The sequence below is a fragment of the Mastigoproctus giganteus genome, chromosome 10 (genome assembly GCF_048544385.1).
Source record: "Mastigoproctus giganteus isolate SK-2022 chromosome 10, ASM4854438v1, whole genome shotgun sequence".
In the NCBI taxonomy this organism is placed as follows: domain Eukaryota; kingdom Metazoa; phylum Arthropoda; class Arachnida; order Uropygi; family Thelyphonidae; genus Mastigoproctus; species Mastigoproctus giganteus.
Window position 1 is genome coordinate 110,607,386 of NC_143584.1, and position 21,544 is coordinate 110,628,929.

The following is a 21,544-nucleotide window of genomic DNA, read 5'->3' on the forward strand; positions in this document are numbered from 1 at the left end:
ATCTTTTTCACATTTTATAATATGTGAAATTATAACTGAAATTCAAACATTTCATTGCACCAAATACCATGAAATGGTCACATATTATAGAGAACAAGGCTATTAACCCACATTTCTTTTTCTATTTTGAATCATCAGAAAGATTGAACCTGACAGCCAAATTGTTAATGAAAATAACCAAAAATTTGCCCTTTTTTTTTGCAAAAAGGAAAGATGAAGAAAAATTGTTTTTGCATAAAGACAAAGAAACTTTTTGTAACCAATTGTATTATATTGCATTGAGAGCGTATAGAATGGCACTCATACAAATTTTATATGCAGAGGCAGTGACACACTACCATAAATTTTGATGAGGGGGGATTATTAGTTGCTTTTTCAAGAATCAATACATGATTATACAATTAGATACTTTAAATAAAATGTTCTTGGGGTGCTTATGCACCAACATTGAGCCATGATGATGATGAAGAGGTTGAAGAAATGTACACTGAAATTGAGAGTCTTCTAGATGAACAAAAAACTCACTACACTGATCATTATGCGGGACTTCACTGCTAAGGTTGGAAAGAGACAAAACAACACAGAAAGGGGAACTATAGGAAATTTTGGAATTGGTGAAAGACTTGTAGAATTTGCAGAATCTCGAGGATTGTCAGTAATGAACACTTTTTTTCAAGAAAAGGGTGAACAGAAAGTGAACATGGAAGAGCCCAAATGGATTAACAACTAATGAAATTGATTTCTTCCTACAACTGTCTTTGAGATAGAGGAGAAAAAGCAGTATGTATTGGGACTTAAGAACAAGTTTGAGCTTCTGCAGACTGTTCAGGACCAAGATATTGACAAGGAATATTACAACTTTCTGAAAGTGATAAAGCCCAAGAAACCTATAGGTAAAAAGAAATTCAAAGAAGAAAAAATTAATCAAGAAACACTTGTCGTGATGAACCGAAGACGACAAATGAAGAGAAAGATAAACACTAACAAGGAGAAAATTGAGTATACTGAGTTATGCAAAGCCATTAGAAATAGACTCAGAGAGGACATAAGAAGATATACCACAAGAAAAGTAGAACAAGCATTAAGAGAAAACAAAGGATTTAAATCAGCAGCCACGAGCAGTAATACAGAAAGACAAATGATACTGAAAATGAAGAATAGCGATGGTGTACTTATAAACAGCAGAGAAGGCATAATTCAAATAGCAGAAGACTAATATAGAGAATTATACAAGGAGCGAGGGAATGATGCCAGCAGCGGGGAAGATGAATCACAAATTAGTAACACATACAACATACCTGATATCCTTCCTGATGAGGTAGAATATGCGTTGAAGAAAAATGAAGAATCAGAAAGCCCCGGGAAGAGATGAAGTTATTGTAGAGTTGTTAAAATTGGGAGGAAGAGACATGACACAAAATGCATTAGAAAAGGTGTGATGCCTAAGGGGTGGAATAATGCAATCATAGTTTTGCTGCATAAGAAAGGAGATAAATCAGAAATTGGAAATTATAGACCAATTAGCTTGTTATCCCACATCTACAAGTTGTTCACAAGGGTCATTACTAATAGATTAGAAAGAATACTTGATGAGAATCAACCTAGCTTTAGGACAGGATTCCCAACTATGGATCACCTTCACATAATATCACAGCTAATGAAGAAAGCAAATGAATAATAAAACACCATTATGCCTGGCATTTGACTCTATACAGCATAAGGCAATGTTTCGGGCACTGGAAAGACAAGGCATAGATACCCATATATTATGATTTTGAAGAAAATATATGAGAATGCCACCTCCTTTATTAGCCTAGACAAAGACAGTAGGAAATTGAAAATTGAGAAAGGAGTTCGACAAGGAGACACAATATCTCCAAAGTTGTTTACTGCTGCCCTTGAGGAAGCCTTCAGAAGATTAGACTGGTCACAGAAAGGAGTCAATGTGAATGGAGAGTACCTAAACCATTTACAATTTGCAAATGACATTGTCGTCATAAGCTGCAATCCCAAAGAATTAGAGAAAAATCTTAACAGTTATGCAGAGTTAGTAAGGATTTTGAACTAAAGATGAATATGGCTAAAACAAAAATAATGATCAAGTACGCCACAGAAAGGGATATAATGATTGAAGGAGCAGTAATTGAAAAGGTGGAGTCATACTAATCTGGGACAAGTCATTAGTTGTAATAATTGTAATGCTAAATGGCTGGAAGTCAAGAGAAGAATAAATTTTGGATGGATAGCATTCAGAAAATATAGTCACATACTGAGGAGCAATATCCCAATTTGTCTGAAATGTAAAATAATGAACCAATATATACTCCCCACCATGACTTATGGAAGTGAAACTTGGGCACTCACCAAAAGAATGGAAAAGAAGCTGAGAACCACACAGCGAAGAATGGAACGAATTATATTGGGAATCAGACTGTTAGATAAGAAGAGAAACACATGTATTAGGCAGCAAACTGAAGTAAAGGACATTCTTATCAAAACTAAAGAATTAAAATGATCTTGGGCAGGACACATAGCTCAAAGACATGATGATATATGGACTAAGAAAATAACAGAATGGTACCCAAGAGGAGCTAGAAGAAAACCTGGAAGACAACAAAGAAGGTGGACAGATGAGTTTGTGGGTAGTAAATGGATGGCCAGTGCTCAAATTGTGCTACAAAAATCCAAAGCCTATAAAATCATCCTATCTTTTCAATGCAGTGGGACTGTCTACACAAAAGCAAACCTAGGATAAATAAACAACCAGGATATGATTGCAGAAAACAATACCATCTTGAGAACTGAACCATGGTAAAGTTTTTCAGTGAGTATACTGCAACAACACCTTCATGGAAAATATGTCCAGTAAATATGTGACACTACTTTTGGCAGTTTGAAAAACAAGTCCACACCTACTTACATGTAATTCAGATATATACCACCCACTCTCTGCAATATCCATAATATGAACATATATACAGGGATGGATATTCATGTAGGTGCATCTTTCACACACAAAACAATCTTTCAAGTGCTCCACACTGAAGGACAAAGCAATTTGCATTAGTAGAGGCATATGATGCAAGAAAGCAAGCTTATACAGCATCGGCCAAAAGAAAGAAAAAAAAAGAACCCCTTCACATTCATTCCAAATGATTATCTAGTCCTGCCTTGAATTTATTTAAGCTGTCCACTTCTACAATGACAGATGAAAGTTTGTTCCAGAAATCAACCACCTGCAGGCTATAGGCAAATTTCAGTACATCTATTCTGCAACAGTTTCCTAAATTTGAATTTATGTCCCCTCAGGCGATTAAACTGGGCAAGAAAAAGAATCCCATCAGCATTGAGCTTCCTTGAACCATCCAAGGTCTTATACGCCTCAATCAGATCGGCTCACAGGTGCTTAGTTTCCAGACACTGTAATTTGCATAACTTAAGCCTTTTTTTGTAAGAGCAACCCTTTGTTCCATTCATTAATAATGTTGCCTTTCTCTGTACTTGTTCTAGAAGCTCTACATCCATCCTAAAATGAGGACTCCAGACCTTTATACAGTACTCAAAGTGTGGCCTGACCATTGCCTTATACAAGGGGATAATCACTTCCATATCCTGGCTAGAAAAATTCCTGTATATCATTGAAAAGACACCATGAGCTACTCTTGCAGACCCTCTGCACTGCTCAGAAAACTCCATATCTGACTGGACAATTACCCCAGGTCCTTTTCATTCTCTACCACCCTGAGTGTAGTACTACACAGTTCATATTTTACTCTGGGGTTACTGCTACCCATATGCAGTACTTTACAATTGTAAAATGTTAAACCTCAGTTGCCAAATCTCAGCCCATCTGCTCAAATTTTCTATATCCTGTTGCAGAGCGTACTGCCATTAACAACCCTGCCAACATTCGTATCATCTGAAAACTTAGACATTAAGCCTGATATACCTTCATCAATATCATTAATAAATACAGAAGGACCCAACAACAAAACCTTTGGGAGTCCATGAAGAGCAGTGTCCATTGATTACCACTATCAAGTTACAAAGGAGGTTAGGCAGGCGAAGGCAGATTACGAGAAATCCTTGGCAAGGGATGCAAAGAAAAACAGCAAAGAGTTCTTTACTTATGTAAACTCTAGAAGGAACGGGATGAATCAGATTGGTCCACTTGATATTGATGGGTCAACTGTTGATGATCCTGCTCAGGTAGCTAACAAACTAAATGAATATTTTGCATCGACATTCACACATGAGGAGTTATTCAGCGAGGGGAATGCCAGAGGTGTATTCAACTCTAGCAGTACGCTAGAGAATCTTGAAATAACTGGGAGTAAAGTGGAGGAGAAATTGTTGAAGATAAACACAAGAAAGGCACCCGGTGTGGATGGGATCTATCCAGTTATATTAAAGGAGGCAGCAAAGGAAGTAAGCAAACCCTTAGCCATAATTATGAGAGCTTCCTTGGACTCAGGGGAGGTACCCATAGACTGGATATCTGCAAATGTGACCCCAATTCACAAAGGAGGATCAAAGGCTGACACAAGTAATTATAGACCTGTGAGCTTAACTTCTGTTCCAGGAAAATTAATGGAGGCACTGGTTAAAGAAGCACTGCAGGATCATTTAGACAAGACTTCAGTTATAGCTCGGACACAGCCTGGTTTTGTTAAGGGGAAGTCTTGCCTGACCAATTTGATTGGATACTATGATGCAGTCACAAAAGAACTGGATGCAGGGAATAGCTTTGATATTATATACTTGGACCTTAGAAAGGCTTTTGATACTGTTGCACATGGAAGACTGCTACACAAATTGGAGCAGTGTGACATTGGAGGCAAATTGCTGCTATGGATAAAGGGGTGGTTGAGGGGGAGAAGACAGAGAGTGGTAATCAATGGACACTGCTCATCGTGGACTAATGTTATTAGTGGAGTCCCTCAGGGCTCAGTGTTGGGTCCATTATTGTTTTCTGTATTTATAAATGATATTGATGATGGTATATCAAGCTTAATGTCCAAGTTTGCAGACGATACAAAGGTTGGCAGGGTTGTCAAGGACACTACTGACACTATGCTGCTGCAACAGGATCTGGAAAGGTTGATGGGCTGAGAGGTGGCAAATGAAGTTTAACATAGACAAATGTAAAGTACTACACATGGGAAACAGCAACCCCAGAGCAACGTATCAACTCTGTGGTACTACACTGACAGTGGTAGAGAATGAAAGGGACTTGGGGGTGGTTGTGCAGGCAGATATGAAGTTCTCTGAGCAGTGCAGACGGGCTGCAAGAGTAGCTCATGGAGTATTGTCGATGATATACAGGAATTTTTCCAGCAGGGATAAGGAGGTGATTATTCCCTTGTAAAAGGCAATGGTCAGGCCACACCTAGAGTACTGTATACAGGTCTGGAGACCTCATTTCAAGAAGGATGTAGAGCTGATGGAACGTGTACAGAGAAGGGCAACTACATTAGTGAATGGAACAAAGGGGTGCTCTTACGAAGAAAGGCTTTAGTTTTGCAAATTACAGTGTCTGGAGACTAGGCACCAGCGAGGTGATCTGATAGAGGTGTATAAAGCCTTGAATGGTTTGAGTATGTTCAATGCTGATGGGATTCTTCCTCTAGCTCAGAATAATCCCCTGAGAGGGCATAAATTCAAATTGAGGAAAGACAGATGTAGGATAGACGTGTGGAAATTTGCCTTTAGCCAGCGGGTGGTTGGTTGGTGGAACAGACTTCCATCCCTTGTCGTGGAGGTTGATAGCCTAAATAAGTTTAAGGCTCAGCTGTACAGGTATTTTGAACGAACAGAGGGGTGAAGTGGAAGTGGGGGGTTTTTTTTTTTTTTGGCTGATGCTGCATAAGCTTGCTTTCTTGCATCAAATGCCTCTACTAATGCTAATGCTAATCTGTCTTCTCCTTTATTCATAGCCACAATTTGCCCCCAATGCCACACTGCTTCAATTTGTACAGCAGTCTTCCACGTACAACAGTATCAAAAGCCTTCCTAAGATTCAAGTATATGATATCAAAATTATTCTTTGCATCCAGTTCCTTTGTGACCACATCATAGAAACCAATCAAATTGGTCAGACAAGACTTCCCCTTAACAAACCCATGCTGTGCATGAACTAGCATTAGTAGAGGAATTTGATGGAAGAAAGCAAGCTTATGCAGCATCAGCCAAAAAAAAAAAAAAAAAAAACCACTTCCACTTCACCCCTCTGTTTGTTCAAAATACCTGTCCAGCTGAGCCTTAACTTATTTCGGCTGTCAACTTCCACGACAAGGGATGGAAGTCTGTTCCACCAACCAACCACCCACTGGCTAAAGGCAAATTTACGCATGTCTATCCTACATCTATCTTTCCTCAATTTGAATTTATGCCCTCTCAGGTGATTATTCTGAGCGAGAGGAGGAATCCCATCAGCATTGAGCATGCTCAAACCATTCAAGGCTTTATACACCTCTATCAGATCACCCCTTTGTTCCATTCACTAATCTTGTTGCCCTTCTCTGTACTCGTTCCAGCAGCTCTACATCCTTCTTAAAATGAGGCCTCCAGACCTGTATACAGTACTCTAGGTGTGGCCTGACCATTGCCTTATACAAGGGAATAATCACCTCCTTATCCCTGCTAGAAAAATTCCTATATATCAATGACAACACACCATGAGCTACTCTTGCAGCCCGTCTGCACTGCTCAGAGAACTTCATATCTCCCTGCACAACCACGCCCAGGTCCCTTTCAATCTCTACCACTGTCAGTATAGTACCACAGAGTTGATACGTTGCTCTGGGGTTGCTGTTTCCCATGTGTTGTACTTTACATTTGTCTATGTTAAACTTCATTTGCCACCTCTCAGCCCATCTGCTCAATCTTTCCAGATCCTGTTGCAGCAGCATAGTGTCAGTAGTGTCCTTGACAACCCTGCCTACCTTTGTATCGTCTGCAAACTTCGACATTAAGCTTGATATACCATCATCAATATCATTTATGAATACAGAAAACAATAATGGACCCAACACTGAGCCCTGAGGGACTCCACTAATAACATTAGTCCACGACGAGCAGTGTCCATTGATTACCACTCTCTGTCTTCTCCCCTCAGCCATCCCTTTATCCACAGCAGCAATTTGCCTCCAATGTCACACTGCTCCAATTTGTGCAGCAGTCTTCCATGTGCAACAGTATCAAAAGCCTTTCTAAGATCCAAGTATATAATATCAAAGTTATTCCCTGCATCATAGTATCCAATCAAATTGGTCAGGCAAGACTTCCCTTTAACAAAACCATGCTGTGTCCGAGCTATAACTGAAGTCTTGTCTAAATGATCCTGCAGTGCTTCTTTAACTAGTGCCTCCATTAATTTTCCTGGAACAGAAGTTAAACTCACAGGTCTATAATTACTTGTGTCGGCCTTTGATCCTACTTTGTGAATTGGGGTCACATTTGCACATCTCCAGTCTGTGGGTACCTCCCCTGAGTCCAAGGAAGCTCTAATAATTATGGCTAAGGGTTTGCTTACTTCCTCTGCTGCCTCCTTTAATATAACTGGATAGATCCCATCCACCCCGGGTGCCTTTCTTGTGTTTATCTTCAACAATTTCTCCTCCACTTTACTCTCAGTTATTACAAGATTCTCTAGCTTACTGCTAGAGTTGAATACACCTCTGGCTTTCCCCTTGCTAAATAACTCCTCATGTGTGAATGTCGATGCAAAATATTCATTTAATTTGTTAGCTACCTGAGCAGGATCATCAACAGTTGAACCATCGATATCAAGTGGACCAATCTGATTCATCCCCTTCCTTCTAGAGTTTACATAAGTAAAGAACTCTTTGCTGTTTTTCTTTGCATCCCTTGCCAAAGATTTCTCGTAATCTGCCTTCGCCTGCCTAACCTCCTTTGTAACTTGGTTACAGATCAAATTGTATCCATCTAGGCTTCTGTGTCATGTGTTAATTTGTATGTATCCCATGCATGTTTCTTCTCTGCCATATGCCTCATCAGTTCATCTGACATCCATTTAGGCCTAAACCTTGAACAATATTTCTTAGTTGGTATGTAAAGACTAGTAGCTTCCAAGATAAGTTCTTTGAATGCTTCCCATTTTGCATTTGCTGTTGGTAACATCATCAGTTGGTCCCACTGTATAGAATTTAAATACTGTCAAAGTCTATTGTAGTCGCCTTTACGAAAGCAATAACCCTTCCCTTTACCCCTAATGGTAGCTACCTCTTTGAGTAAATCCCACTTCAGAACACTGTGATCACTGCCACCTAGTGGTTCATTTATCTGCAGATTCTTAATGCATGAAGTATCACTGCTGATAATCAATCCTGAACATGCTGATGTAGAAAACAATCATCCAATAAATCCACAAAAGCCTTGCTAGTGTGTGAGTGACCAGCCCCCAAATTCCAGTCAATATCTGGGAAATTAAAATCTCCCATTATAAGACTCTCTGATTTACTGGCCCACTCTATTTCCCTGTACAGTTTCTTATTATACTCATCAGAGTCATTAGGCCTATAGCACACTCCTACTCTCAATTTAGATCTCCCAATGCTTATGTCACACCAAACTGACTCGACACTGCACTGTCCAGCAATGTCCACTGGCTTCACTTTCTTGGATTTTATGTATTTCTTAACTAATAGCATAACCCCTCCTCCCTTCCTATCCAACCTATCCTTTCTGTAGACGTTGTACTCTCCAAATTCTAGTTCTGCATTCCTTATATCTGTGTGACACCACGTCTCTGATATCCCAACAATATCTGCCTTTGATGTTTTGAGCAATACCTCAAATTCATCAAATTTATTTACTAAACTCCTAGCATTGGTGTACACACAATTATACATGCACCTATTTCTATTCTTAGCTACCCTAACACAACCCATATGTTTACTTGTACCGCAATGACTCCCAGCAGTCTCTGAAATATCCTGCATCTTGTTTTTCAGGCTTCTGCTCATTCCAATAGAAGCAGTGCAAGAATCTCTTTCACCTCTGCCAGTGGCTACTGTTAATCTATTCGTCTTTGTCTCCCCCCAAGCTAGCAGTTTTCTGACCCACCTAACACTGCCTTGATAGCATCAGGAAATATTCTTGCACCCTTTCTATTTAAGTGTAATTTAACTGTAACTGAAGAGTTTAGATGATCCTGCAGTGCTTCTTTGACCAGTATGTGACTATATTTCCTGAATGCACCTCCATCAATTTCCCCTGAACAGAAGTTAAACTAACAGGTCTGTAATTATTTGTCACCCTTTGATCCTCCTTTGTGAATTGGGGTCACACTTGCACATGTCCAGTCCATTGATTACCCCCTGAGTCTAAGGAATCTCTCGTAATTATGGCTAAGGGTTTGCTTACTTCCTTTGCTGCCTCCTTTAATATAACTGGATAGATCCCATCCACCCCAGCCACCTTTCTTATGTTTATCTTCAACAGTTTATGTTCCACTTTGCTCTCATTTATTACAAAATCATTTAGTTCACTGCCAGAGTTTAAAATATATCTGGCATTCCCCTCCCTGAATAACTCCTCATTCAGTTTGCTAGCTACCTGAGCACGATCATCAACAGTTGAACCACTGATATCAAGTGAACCAATCTGATTCATCCCCTTCCTTCTAGAGTTTACATAACTAAAGACCTCTTTGCTGTTTTTCTTCACAACCTTTGCCAAATATTTCTCATAATTTGCCTGCCTAACACCCTTTATGACTTGATTACAGACCAGCTTATATGTACTACAGGCTTCTGTGTCACCTGTTAATCTATATGTACCCCGTGCATTTTTCTTCTCTGCCACATGTCTTATTAGTTCATCTGACATCCATTTAGGCCTAAAACTTGAACAATATTTCTTAGTTGGTATGAAAAACCTAGTAGCTTCCAAGATTAATTTCTTGAATGCTTACCATTTAGAATTTGCTGTTGGTAACATCCATCAGTTGGTTCCACTGTATAGAATTTAAAAACTGTCCCTGTATAGAAATTAAAAACCCTTCCCTTTACACCTGATGGTAGTTACCTCTCTGAATAAATTCCACATCAGCACACTCTGATCACTGCCACCTAGTGGTTCCATTATCTTCCACTTCGTAATTCAATCACTACTGATAATCAGATCAAGGGTATTACTCCCTCTAGTTGTCTCCCGAACATGCTGCTGTAGGAAACAATCATCCAATAAATCCACCACTAAATTCTTATTAATCTTTGTGCTGCTATTGATTCCATTAATCACATAGATAAACTTTCTCTCCTAAAATGTTGCATAAAACAGATTCATTGAGTGCAGTACTAGCCATATAGCATAAATCCAGCCATTCATTACTTCTTGTGTTTTTTCTCTGAGGGAAAATACAAGAAGTAATATTTTATAAAATTCCTGGATACATTTATCTTAAGCATTGAATGTGCTGAAGTAGCAATGCACTTGGTAAAACCAGGTTAACAATAAACCCTTCCAAATAAAACCAGATCTACAGCCATGAAAATCAGTAACCAAATAAGCAGACAAGAGAAAATTATCCTTGTAAGAATATGGATTGGGCACCCTCATTTAAATCATCTGCATTTACTTACAAGAGACCAGCCTCTACAGTGTCCTCACAGTCACACCCACCTTACTGTCAAGCACTCACTCACAGAATGTTCTTCTTTTTTTTTTTTTTTTTCAACAGCCTTTAATCTCAATAAGAATATGCAGGATCCTCTGACCTTAACACACCTAATATGAAAAGATGTAGCAAACCATTTACATTTCTAAATATAATAGGTCTGAGCAATCAAATATATTGATTCCTATAATAATGAAGTAATGAAATCTTCAACAACATTTCTCAGGTGCAATAAGGCCTAAGCTGCTGCTAAAGAAGTGGGGAATAAAGCAGTGTTCCAGGAAATAAGCAAGCTTTAAGTATGTGGAGAAATTAAAACAATCCAAATTATTTTGATCATGGGAGGGCTGTAGCCCCTTTTAGACTTTACCTGGGACCATGTGTGGTTCCAAAATCAGGTACACCTGATTTTAAATTTTCCATTTTTCTTTAGAGTAAGGACAGTGTAGTTAGGCAGCATTTTTTTTTTTTAAATCACTGAATATTCTCCTTTATTTATTTCTGAAAATGAATTATCAGTGGATGCGTGCAAAGATTTTTTTTTTTTTTTTTTTTCAAATGGATGACATTCCCTCCAATTTTAAATATGTTGTTTGTTTGTTATTTGGTTTTTAGGAGCATTAGCAACTAAGACCATATTGCTCCGGGGATATGCGGTGGTCATTCCCTGACCTTTCCGCATTCTCTGTATTTGGTGGTCACGGGCTCGAACCCAGGTCTAATCAAGAAGCGTGTGCTACGCACTGCTGCTCCTGCCCATCTGGCTACGGAGGCACCCTATTTTAAATAAATTATCCACAATGTGCAATTATGTTCTATTGCATTTGTATCATAGGCCTTGACATTCCATGGGTGTCAAAAGGGGGTAAAAATGAAAGAAAGTTAAGTTACTTTTCATGAAATAACTTAAAAGCTGCCCTGAGATAAAAGTAAGCTAACTTTTTGTTTACATTAAAGAATAAAACTGTGGAAAAACATCCATGAAAAGTACAATTCTTAGATTCTATTAGTAACAAATAGAATCTAAAATACTATAGAGGTGAAAGTGAAGAAACATCATGCAATTTTGTTACTGATGGCAGCAATTGACATAATGCTCGCAACTGCCCGTTATATAAATATTACATGATTAGGTTTGGTATGTACTTTAAGCACAGTATAGAGAGTTTTAACCTGTGCAGTCATTATTTGTTAATCAAATGTGTCTGAAATGTACAATACCTAAAGTTATCAATAATACTTACATCCAACAGCATAAGTGTAGGATTCTGAAGCAATTCACATGCAATATTGGCTCTCTTCTTCTCACCTCCAGAAAGACCTCGTTTCAATATATCACCAATAACTAAGAACAGAAATAAAAAAGAAATCATCAATGAAATGTCGCATAAAACTAATCGAACCTCAATTTAGAGGCACCATTTGTTCACCTCTGACATGGCGCTAAATCAAGGTACTTCAAACAACAACTATATAACAATGATTTTGCCATTAAGAAATTGAAGGATTACAACATTATTTTCTCTAGAGAAAAAATGGAATATTGAAATATATTTGTGCATATGAATGATATAAAGAAATATAATGCAGATAGCAAAATATTTAGGGATTACCCAGATATGCAAAGAAAAGGTTAATACTAATTATGAGAAATAAAATTCATTTACAGTATCTAGCATTTTGAATAAAAGTGAGTTATGCATTACATGATTTTATAATGTAAATAAAAATATAGTAAAACTCATTTTTTGACAAAGTACTTATCCAGTTTTGCCTGACTTTTCTTACTGTCATCAATTTTATTTATAGAAATGTCCAGAGTTACATGTTTCATTAGGTATTTGTCATCTGAGTTCTCTACAAGGAATTGACAAATTTTTTGAAGACATTCCTTAGTTGTCAGCTACAAATTTTCACCTCACCTTCTTCACTATCACTGTCAAATGAAAGCTCAATTTTTTGTATTAACTACGCAATTTCCTCAGTTATCATTTCTTCTTGGTCAACTGCAAGAAATTTTTCAGGAGACACAGATACACTTACAATTGAAAGATCATCTAGCTATTTGCAACTCTCGGATAGGATTATCTTCTATTTCATCTAAATGAACTTTTTTAATAAGCCCAGTGTGAGTCCAACCATTACATACAGTTCACAGTGAAACTTCATCCCATGAAAGTCTGATCATATACAGTACAATGCATCTTTCAAGGACAGTTCAGGTGAAAAATTATTGTTGATTATCTCTACTATGTCACCTATAATGTAACTTAAAACCCTTAATAATTCAAGAATCAAGGGGCTATAAGAAACCTGTGCACAGGAGGTACACACTTGATCACCACATTACTAAAATCCACTGCTTTGTGGCAAGGAGCATTATCTAAAAGAAAAAGCATGTTGTGGTTTTTAATTCTCATTTCCTTGTTGAAATTTTGCAGCCACTCACAAAATTCTACCACAGTCATTCAAGCTTTACTGTTATGACTATAATTCACATAAATTGATGGATTGAAATTCTTAAAGCACTGAGGCTTTTCAGCCCTTCCAATCACAATAACAGTCCCTTTTTCACTCCTGTCAAATTTGTACAGAATGCAAGGGTAACCACCTTTGCTTTTATTTTTTTACACCCTTTCACGGTACCACTCGATATTGTTTTGTCTGGTTGCATTCAATAAAAGAGAGCTAGTTCATCCACATTATAAATATCTTGTTGATTGTATTTTTTAAAAATATTGAAAATCCTCAGCCATTTCTCCATATCTGTTTAATTGAATCAAATTGGATATCAATATGAATATGGAGAGTACAATGTATATGGACAGGATAGCGGGGGGGTGGGGGGACAGTTATCCTGCCTGTGCTCTTAATTAAGAAGCACATAAAATCTAAGTAGTGCTCTGTTTGACACTGATGACCAATGCAATGTTCAGTCAGTTTGGTGTGACATAAGCACTGGCAAAACAAAATGAGAGTAAGAGTGTGTTATAGGCCTAATAACTCTGATGAGTACAATGAACAGCTGTACAGAGAAATAGAATAGGGCAGTAAATCAGAATGTCTTATAATGGGGAATTTTAACTTTCCAGATATTGACTGAAACTTCTGGGTTGGTAATACACACTAACAAGACTTTTGTGGATTTATTAGATGACTGTTTTCCACAGCAACATATTAGAGAGGCAACAAGGGGTGGTTATATTTTTAATCTAATTATCAGCAGTGATTATTCATGCATTAAGAACCTACAGATAAAAGAACCACTAAGAGGTAGTGAACACAGTGTATTGATTTGGGATTTACTTAAACATGTCATTGTTGCTGTTTGCATTTTTGGTGCAATGACTACTATGGCCAAAATGCACCTGTTCCCGTGGAGAGAGACTGTACAGATTAATAAAAAGAGTTTATAACAGCATATATATATTAATCTGCTTGAAATAGTGGAAAAACTCAGATAAATTGGAGTTTTCCCCAATAATATGTCTTAGTTGAAGACGCTCATTTAAGTTAGAAAGGGATCGGAATGATGTGGTTCTGGCATACTGATAGTGAGTGCACTCTATAAGAATATGCTTTACGGTTAGTGGTGAATCGCAGTGCAATCATAGTGGTGGATTATTTCCTTGCAATAAATAAAGATGCAAAGGGGAGTACGACCAATACACACTCTGGCAAGCACAACCTCTTCATGTCTGGTTGAGTGTAAGTTAGCTGTGGGTTCTGTGTTATTCGTTGTAACTTGTTATGCCTATTTATGTCCATTTTTCATAACATACTCTATGTATAATTGGTTTATAGTCTGTGTAAGGAAGTGGGATTTCTTGCTGCTTTGTCTGCACACTCATTTCCTGGTATTCCAGGGATTCAACAAAAAGTGATAGTCTGCCAAGTGTTATGAAGTTCCGATATTTGATTTACAAATGGATGTGGTGAGCGAAAATTGCCACGAATGGTAGTCACTGCACTCAAAGAGTCTGTGTAGATAATAACATTTTTTTGGAGTGAAATCATTAGCAAGAAATTTCAAACCCATCTTAATGGCATAGAGTTCTGCAGTGAAAACACTGCATTCCTGTGGTAATGACACAGAGACTGTTGATGTTGTTAGAACCACAGCAGCGTCACTTTTGGAGCTGTCAGTATAAATTTGCAGAGTTTGTGCATTTGCCAAAGAGTGGGGCTGCATGCAGTTTCTGAAAGATTTGATTGTGTGTTTCCCCCAACGTTGGAAGTAATCATCACATGAAGATATGCACGCTTTCCATGGAGGTTGCACAATTTATCTGTCTTGATTAAAATTTGCCAGGTGCATATTCCACTGCTGAATTAGTTCTTGTAGGCAGATTCCTGTAGGTTTGTTTTCACGAGGTTTATTTCTGAAAAGGTTTACCCACTGAGGATCATAGAGGTATGACCAGACAGGATGAGATGGAAGGCTATTTATTTTAATTGCATAGTTGAGGAGCAGCATCTTTCTCCGAAAGTGGAGTGGAGGTTCACTAGCCTCTGCATATAGGCTTTCTGCTGGTGAAATCCTGAATGCCCTAAGAGCAATCCCGAGTGCACTATGTTGTACTGTGTTGAGACATGCTAGCAGAGTCTTTTGAGCGGAGTCATAAATAGACTCTGCTCATAATCTCATCTAGATCTGATTAAAGCTCGGTACATGTGGAGTAGAGAAGAACGATCAGCTGCCCATGTCATAGATGAGATGACTAAGTATATTCAGCTTTTTCATACAGATAGTTCATGTTTGGAATGTCAGTTTGGTGTCAAATGTCATGCCCAAGAATCGGATACTGCTGATGATTGGTATCGGCTGATTTCCCAATGATAATTTGGGTTCTGGATGTGGCTGACCTTTTTTACAAAAGTGAATGGCCGTAGTTTTGGTTGCTGATAACCATTATGTGAAGTCCACGACACTATTTTGTTTATTGCAAGTTGCAGATGTCTTTCAATGGAACACATATTCTATGAATGGCAAGATATTGCAAGGTCATCAACATAAATGTCTACATTACCAAAAATCTTCTGCGCTAAACTGTTTATTCTAAGTGCAAAGAGTGTAGCACTGAGTACCAATCCCTGTGGTACACCTTCTCTTTGGACAAGAGATTGCGAAAAAGCATTACAATAACTCACTTGAAAGGTTCTATTTTTAAGGTAACTCTCTATGGTCATTGGGAGTTGACCTCTGAGTCCTAGTGCATACAGGTCTTGCAGAATATCATAGCGCCAGGTGGTGTCAAATGCTTTTCAATATCTAAGCACACCATGACAAGACATTCTTTTTGGATAAAGGCATTCTGTATATTACGCTCAGCTTTGTAATATATTACACTCAATAGGTCTAATGTGGATTGGTTTTTGCAGAAGCAGATTGATTACAACTGATGACTGAGTGGGACTCTATACACCATACAAGTCTATTGTGTATCATCTTTTCTAATGTCTTGCCCAAGCAGCTGGTAGGAGATATTGGTCTATAATTGCATGGATTCGTCTGATCTTTTCCAGGTTTAGGAAAAGCTAGTACTGTTTGAATGACCATGGGCAAGGTCATTCGACAGTACTAGCCTTGGGAGAAGATCCGATTCAGAAACAGCAACAGGAAATTTAATGCCTTTTTGTCTAGGTGTTTCAACATGAGGTAATAAATCCCATCAGGACCTGAAGCCCCATTTTTTTGATTTGTTTAGAGCATCCTGTAGCTTCAAAATTGTAAAGGCTTGATTATATGGGAGTGATAGTCTTGTGCTGAAATTTAATTTGCATTGCTCAGCCCTTGTTTTATGTTGCTGAAAGGATGGTTCATATGCAGATGTATCTGAGATTTGTGCAAAATTTTCTGCCACAGCATTAGCTATTTCAACTGAAGATGATGTCTTGCCCATTCCATCTCAGTATTGCAGAGGATGGTAGAAATCTACCATTCAGTTTTTTTTTATTTTATTCCAGATTATCCTTCATTATAGTAGAAGCAAACTGGATCCAAGAATCTTTTTTAGCCTTTTTCCTTACAAATTGTGCTTTTGCTTTAAGTTTTTATAAGGTTCTCCATTGTTGGGTGTTTACAAAACTGGTTCCATGCCCGGTTTTTCTATTTTTTTGGCAAGCTTGCACGCATCACTCCACCACTTATTGGCATGTTTAAAAGAACCCGTATGTTGTTTGGGTATGGCCTTGGTTGCGCCATTTAGAATCTCGGTTGTGATATGTTGTGTGGCATCATCGATGGATTGATGTTTGATAATTTCATCTTCAAATAAGATATTAGAAGCAAACAACTTCCAATCAGCCTTGGAAAATTTCCATTTTAAGCAGATATCATTTGTCTGTGAGATGGATTCTAGTTGTTTGGATTTCTCAAATTATCAGTAATGGTCACTGTTTAGCAGATTGTCCAGAGTTGACCAGCAGATGAGTGGATACAATGTTGGAGAGCAGATTGTTAAGTCTATAGCTGTAGTTGTTCTAGTGGCAAAATGAATGTAAGTATCTGCACCAGTATTCAACAGTGTTAGATTATCTTTGTCAAGGTGATTCCAGAAGTCTTCCTTGTCTGTCTGTATGTGGGGAGCCCCAGAGTGCATGGTGTGCATTAAAAAGTCCCCTAATAAACAAAAGGGAGGAGGGATCGGTAGTAGAAGTTCTTCTAGGTCATTATAAGTATATTCTTTGTTTGGTGATAGGTAGATTGAAACTATTGTTAATATAATCCCTAAGGAGACATGTATTGCTACTGCTTCTAAGGTCAGCAGTATTTAGTAGGTGTTCCTGAATTTATGAGAATGGCTACACCTCCATGCACAGTGTTATTGCTATTTCTATTATGCTGATATACAGTATAGTTCTTGAATTTTGGAATTACTTGTGGTGGTAGATTAGTTTCTTGTAAACATATGCTTACCAGATTATACTGTTGGAATAGGTCATAGATGTTGCTACGTTGCCCTCTACAGTTCCACTGTATGATGTGATCCATTATTTGTTTTTAGCAGTTGGGTTTGATTCAGTCTGTTTTTGTCTCTCCAATTTTATTCTTTCTTTTTTCGAGAAGATAGGATACCCTGTGTCCATGTCTTCAATTCTGCATATAGATCTAAGATTGGCTCATCCGAGTTGGTGTTTTAATCTGTATCCATATTTGTTAAATTTGACCGGCTTTTCTGTACTGGGACTGCTGTTTTAGTTTTTATGATTTCTGAGATAGGCTGATGCAGTTGGAGGTACTGTAATTTGTGTTTTTTTGGCATGATTTATCGCATGTTCCTTAAGTAGGTTGCTTGAGGTTGAGAGTATTTCTCGGCCCCAATCTGCAATAAACATGGTTGGGGGGAACCGACACTGATTTAGACCATTTGAGCAAGAGGCCTTGTTCGACAGAACAGGTTGAACATGCTTGTGGCTGGCGCTGCACAAATATAAGGCTTTTCCAACAGATTTGTGATGAAACAGGCATCGATTACGACTGCTTAACTTTTTACACAGAAGGCTGAGTCTAGGTAAAGTGCTGATGTGATTCTCTGAATTATGATCTAAAACAGCACGTAATAAAATACCATCAATAGACTTCCCAATAAATCTACAATTGGTCCTGACAGCTTCCCTCTATTCATGGTTAAAGTGTGCAGTGCCTTCATTGTGGAGCCCCTTCTAACAATCTTTAATCACATATTGAATTCCATAACAATCCCGACAATGTGGAATCACTACAGGGTACAACCCATACCCAAAAGAAGGAACCTAAGGACTTCAGACCGGTCTCGGAGGGCTGATCTCTATTAAAAGTGTTTGAGAAAACTATCTTATCAGCATTGATCGACCAATAATTCTCTCATAGACCTAAACATCTTCATATACAAACCTACTGGACACCATATTTATATTTCATCTGCTTATAATAAGCTCTCAATTCCTGCTCTCATCTACATTCTAGAAAAGTACTTTGGTATTACTGGAAGCCTGTTAAAAACCATCAACCTTATCCTTACACCAAGACAACTCATCATCAGCCATAAATCCTTCCAACAGGAGTGTTATAACGTGAGGAATACCGCAGGGAGGTGTCCGGTCTGCTATTCGCCACTGCCCTTGAACCTTTCCTTGCAAAGTACACTGCCTTCTCATCATATGTAGACACCTCAAACTGTACACATCTAAAGACGCTAAACAAACACCTCATAAATCAGCAAGTCTCCATCCTGATCAACATCTGTGTAGTCTATCTACTGCAAATAGGTCTGGAGCTAAACATATCTAAATCAGCTCAAATTACCTTTACAAAAAAGGTAATTTGTAAAAGAATCAAAACTGACATCACAGCCTATCACAACGGATTACAGATAAGAAAAGTGAAGTCTCACACCGACCTCGACATGACTTGGGACGAGGGCCTCACTTTTCAGAACCATTTTTTGGCAATGTGGGCAATTCAACAAGAGCTGACAGGGTTACTCAATGTCGATGTAGTCAAAGGATACGTCCAGAAGTGCCTAGAACCTATCGCACTATATGTATCACCAATCTGGTCCCCGACATCGTACATAAACAGATTCCTGGCGGTCGAGTACTGGGTAATGCGATAGATGAATGGGGTCATGGCCAATGCATTCACCATCTCCAAGGCTGTTTTATATACCAACCTAAATATCACTCTTGGAGAGTTCTCATAGCATCCAGGAATATTCTTCTTTCTTAGATACTTACCAGTGTGACTGACGCCTCAGTCTTCAAGGACTTATCTCTACTCCACATGTTCGATGCAGTAATTACAACCCCTACCTACTGTTACATTCTCTACTGTCCAACCTATGCTGTCGGAAGAATTTATTCCCAAACAACGCAATCAACCTTTTTAATTCATTGGTAACAGACCCTGTGAAACACTCAGAAAGCAAGCAGTACAGAGTGAAGAGCCTCTCTGAAGCACACAGCTTAATTCAACTATAATTTTGTCAATAATTGCAATTCTTGCATTTTTGTACACCCTTCTAGTCGGTTGGCTGTGTAAAAGGGGGGAAAGCAAACACTTGCTACAATAATAAACTGATTTAATAAAAAAATCTGAAATTGTGATGTTTCTTACCGAACATAAAGTTGAAGCCACAAGAAAAATAACTTGAGATGAACTGCAGAGATTCATCTCAAGTTATTGGGAGCTGAAACAGAACAATATGATACCTTCGGTACTTTTACATGTCTTGTTGAAAAAAAATATCTCCGCAGAGTCAGACTTACAGAAAGCAATAACTGCTTACCATCTCACACAGCTGCCAATCTTTTTTGAAGAATATTCAACTGTCAATACAGAGAGTGAAAATTACAGGTGGATAGCTAACCCTTTCTTGAAAAACGAAACTGCTCTGTCCACAAAAGAAGAACTAATTGATTGATATCCCTTGTAACACGTCACTCCAAGAAAAGTATTTTAGTGTTCCCCTGTCATTCTGGGCTAGTTTATTAGAATCTTTTCCTAATATAGCAGACAAAGGAGTTTGTAAACTTTTACCATTTGTGATGACTTATTCATGTGAACATGAGTTTGCCAAATATTATGACACAGAATCAAAAAAGAGAAACAGACTTGATGCTTCAGCAGACACTTTTTGTCACCTAATTTCAACAAAATTGCTGAAAATGTCGCAGCACGTTTCATTAGATTCACTGAGTAAGCCTACTTTTTTTAAATTTAATTTAAGCGATTATTTTTTGTTTCCACTATAATTCAGTACACACATGCAAAAAAAATTAAAAATACCCTTTTCTTAGCATTCTATGCCTACGATAATCTTAGGGGGTACCTGAAGACTTTGCCAAAAAGTTTGAGAACCACTGGCTTAGATTAAACAAATGTCTACACTGAACTGGTAATAAACACTGAACTGGTAATAATTGCAGCTACTTGGATATTATATACGAAATATGGAGCGATAATGGGTAGCTTGTTACTGCCAAAATACACCACTGATATCTTCTTATATATATAAAAAAACCGAAGCAGGCCTTCAATTCAAATTCTATAAATCTCGATGAATATATATTCACTTCATTTTATTTATAGAATACTTAACTTTGCTGTACTAAAAATGTGTATCAACTATAGAGATTTTTTGCTTTCATTTATGTAAGCGTAAGTTTAACAAGCGGTTAGGAGTCCTTGAGCAGCCATAGTGTCTGCTAACCACTCACTTTTATTCATATATGGTCAAGATTTTTAAATATCCCATGTGACCAATTATTATTGAGCAAGCATGTGATGGCATCTTCATTAGCATGTCCACATTGATTCTGCTCTCCAGTCAGCAACTTTTAAATAAAATGTTTCTACTCTGGAGGATAATAGAATTTGTGTATTTCTTGGTAGAGGCTTCATATATATTATTGGCAGAACTTCTTAGGTGGTCAATTTACGAAGTTTAGCCAAAATTATAAACTGAGATTTATTCTACACAGAAAGATGATCCTGGTAAATCACATAACTAAATTTCTCCCAAGAAACTGAATAACTGCTCCAGCTGCAGATTTAACACATCTTTCAACCTTTACTATTTAAGAGATTAAAAGAAAGCAAACAGGAGATGTTTTCAACATCTCAGAAGAAGCAGCAGCCAGTATGATGGGTTATCTCTATCCAATCGTATATTTAATACAAAAGTCGCATGCTGTAATAGCAGTGCTTTACTTCTTTAATGTTGATACACACCATGTATCATCCTCCTACCAACTTGTTAATTTCTAATATTTCTGAAATTTGATGGATAGTGGTGTCCATCACTTATTTCAGAAATGAAACAGATAATGGTGTCAACCATTTGTCCATATTCACTGATTTAGTGTCCAGCACATTCCGGAAGATAGTCTTCGAAAACTACCTAAAGTATCATAATCCTA

The 21,544-nt window shown here is 37.9% G+C and overlaps 1 protein-coding gene across 1 annotated transcript in view; it reads right to left on the reverse strand.

Annotated features, from left to right (window-relative positions):
- The window catches only part of LOC150079220 (uncharacterized), a 309,701-nt gene that overhangs the window by 145,303 nt on the left and 142,854 nt on the right, over positions 1–21,544 (reverse strand). Inside the window, exon 5 of the mRNA XM_090382453.1 lies at positions 11,887–11,987. Within this exon, the coding sequence (XP_090238579.1) occupies positions 11,887–11,987 (101 nt within the window). The remainder of the gene's footprint in view (positions 1–11,886; positions 11,988–21,544) is intronic.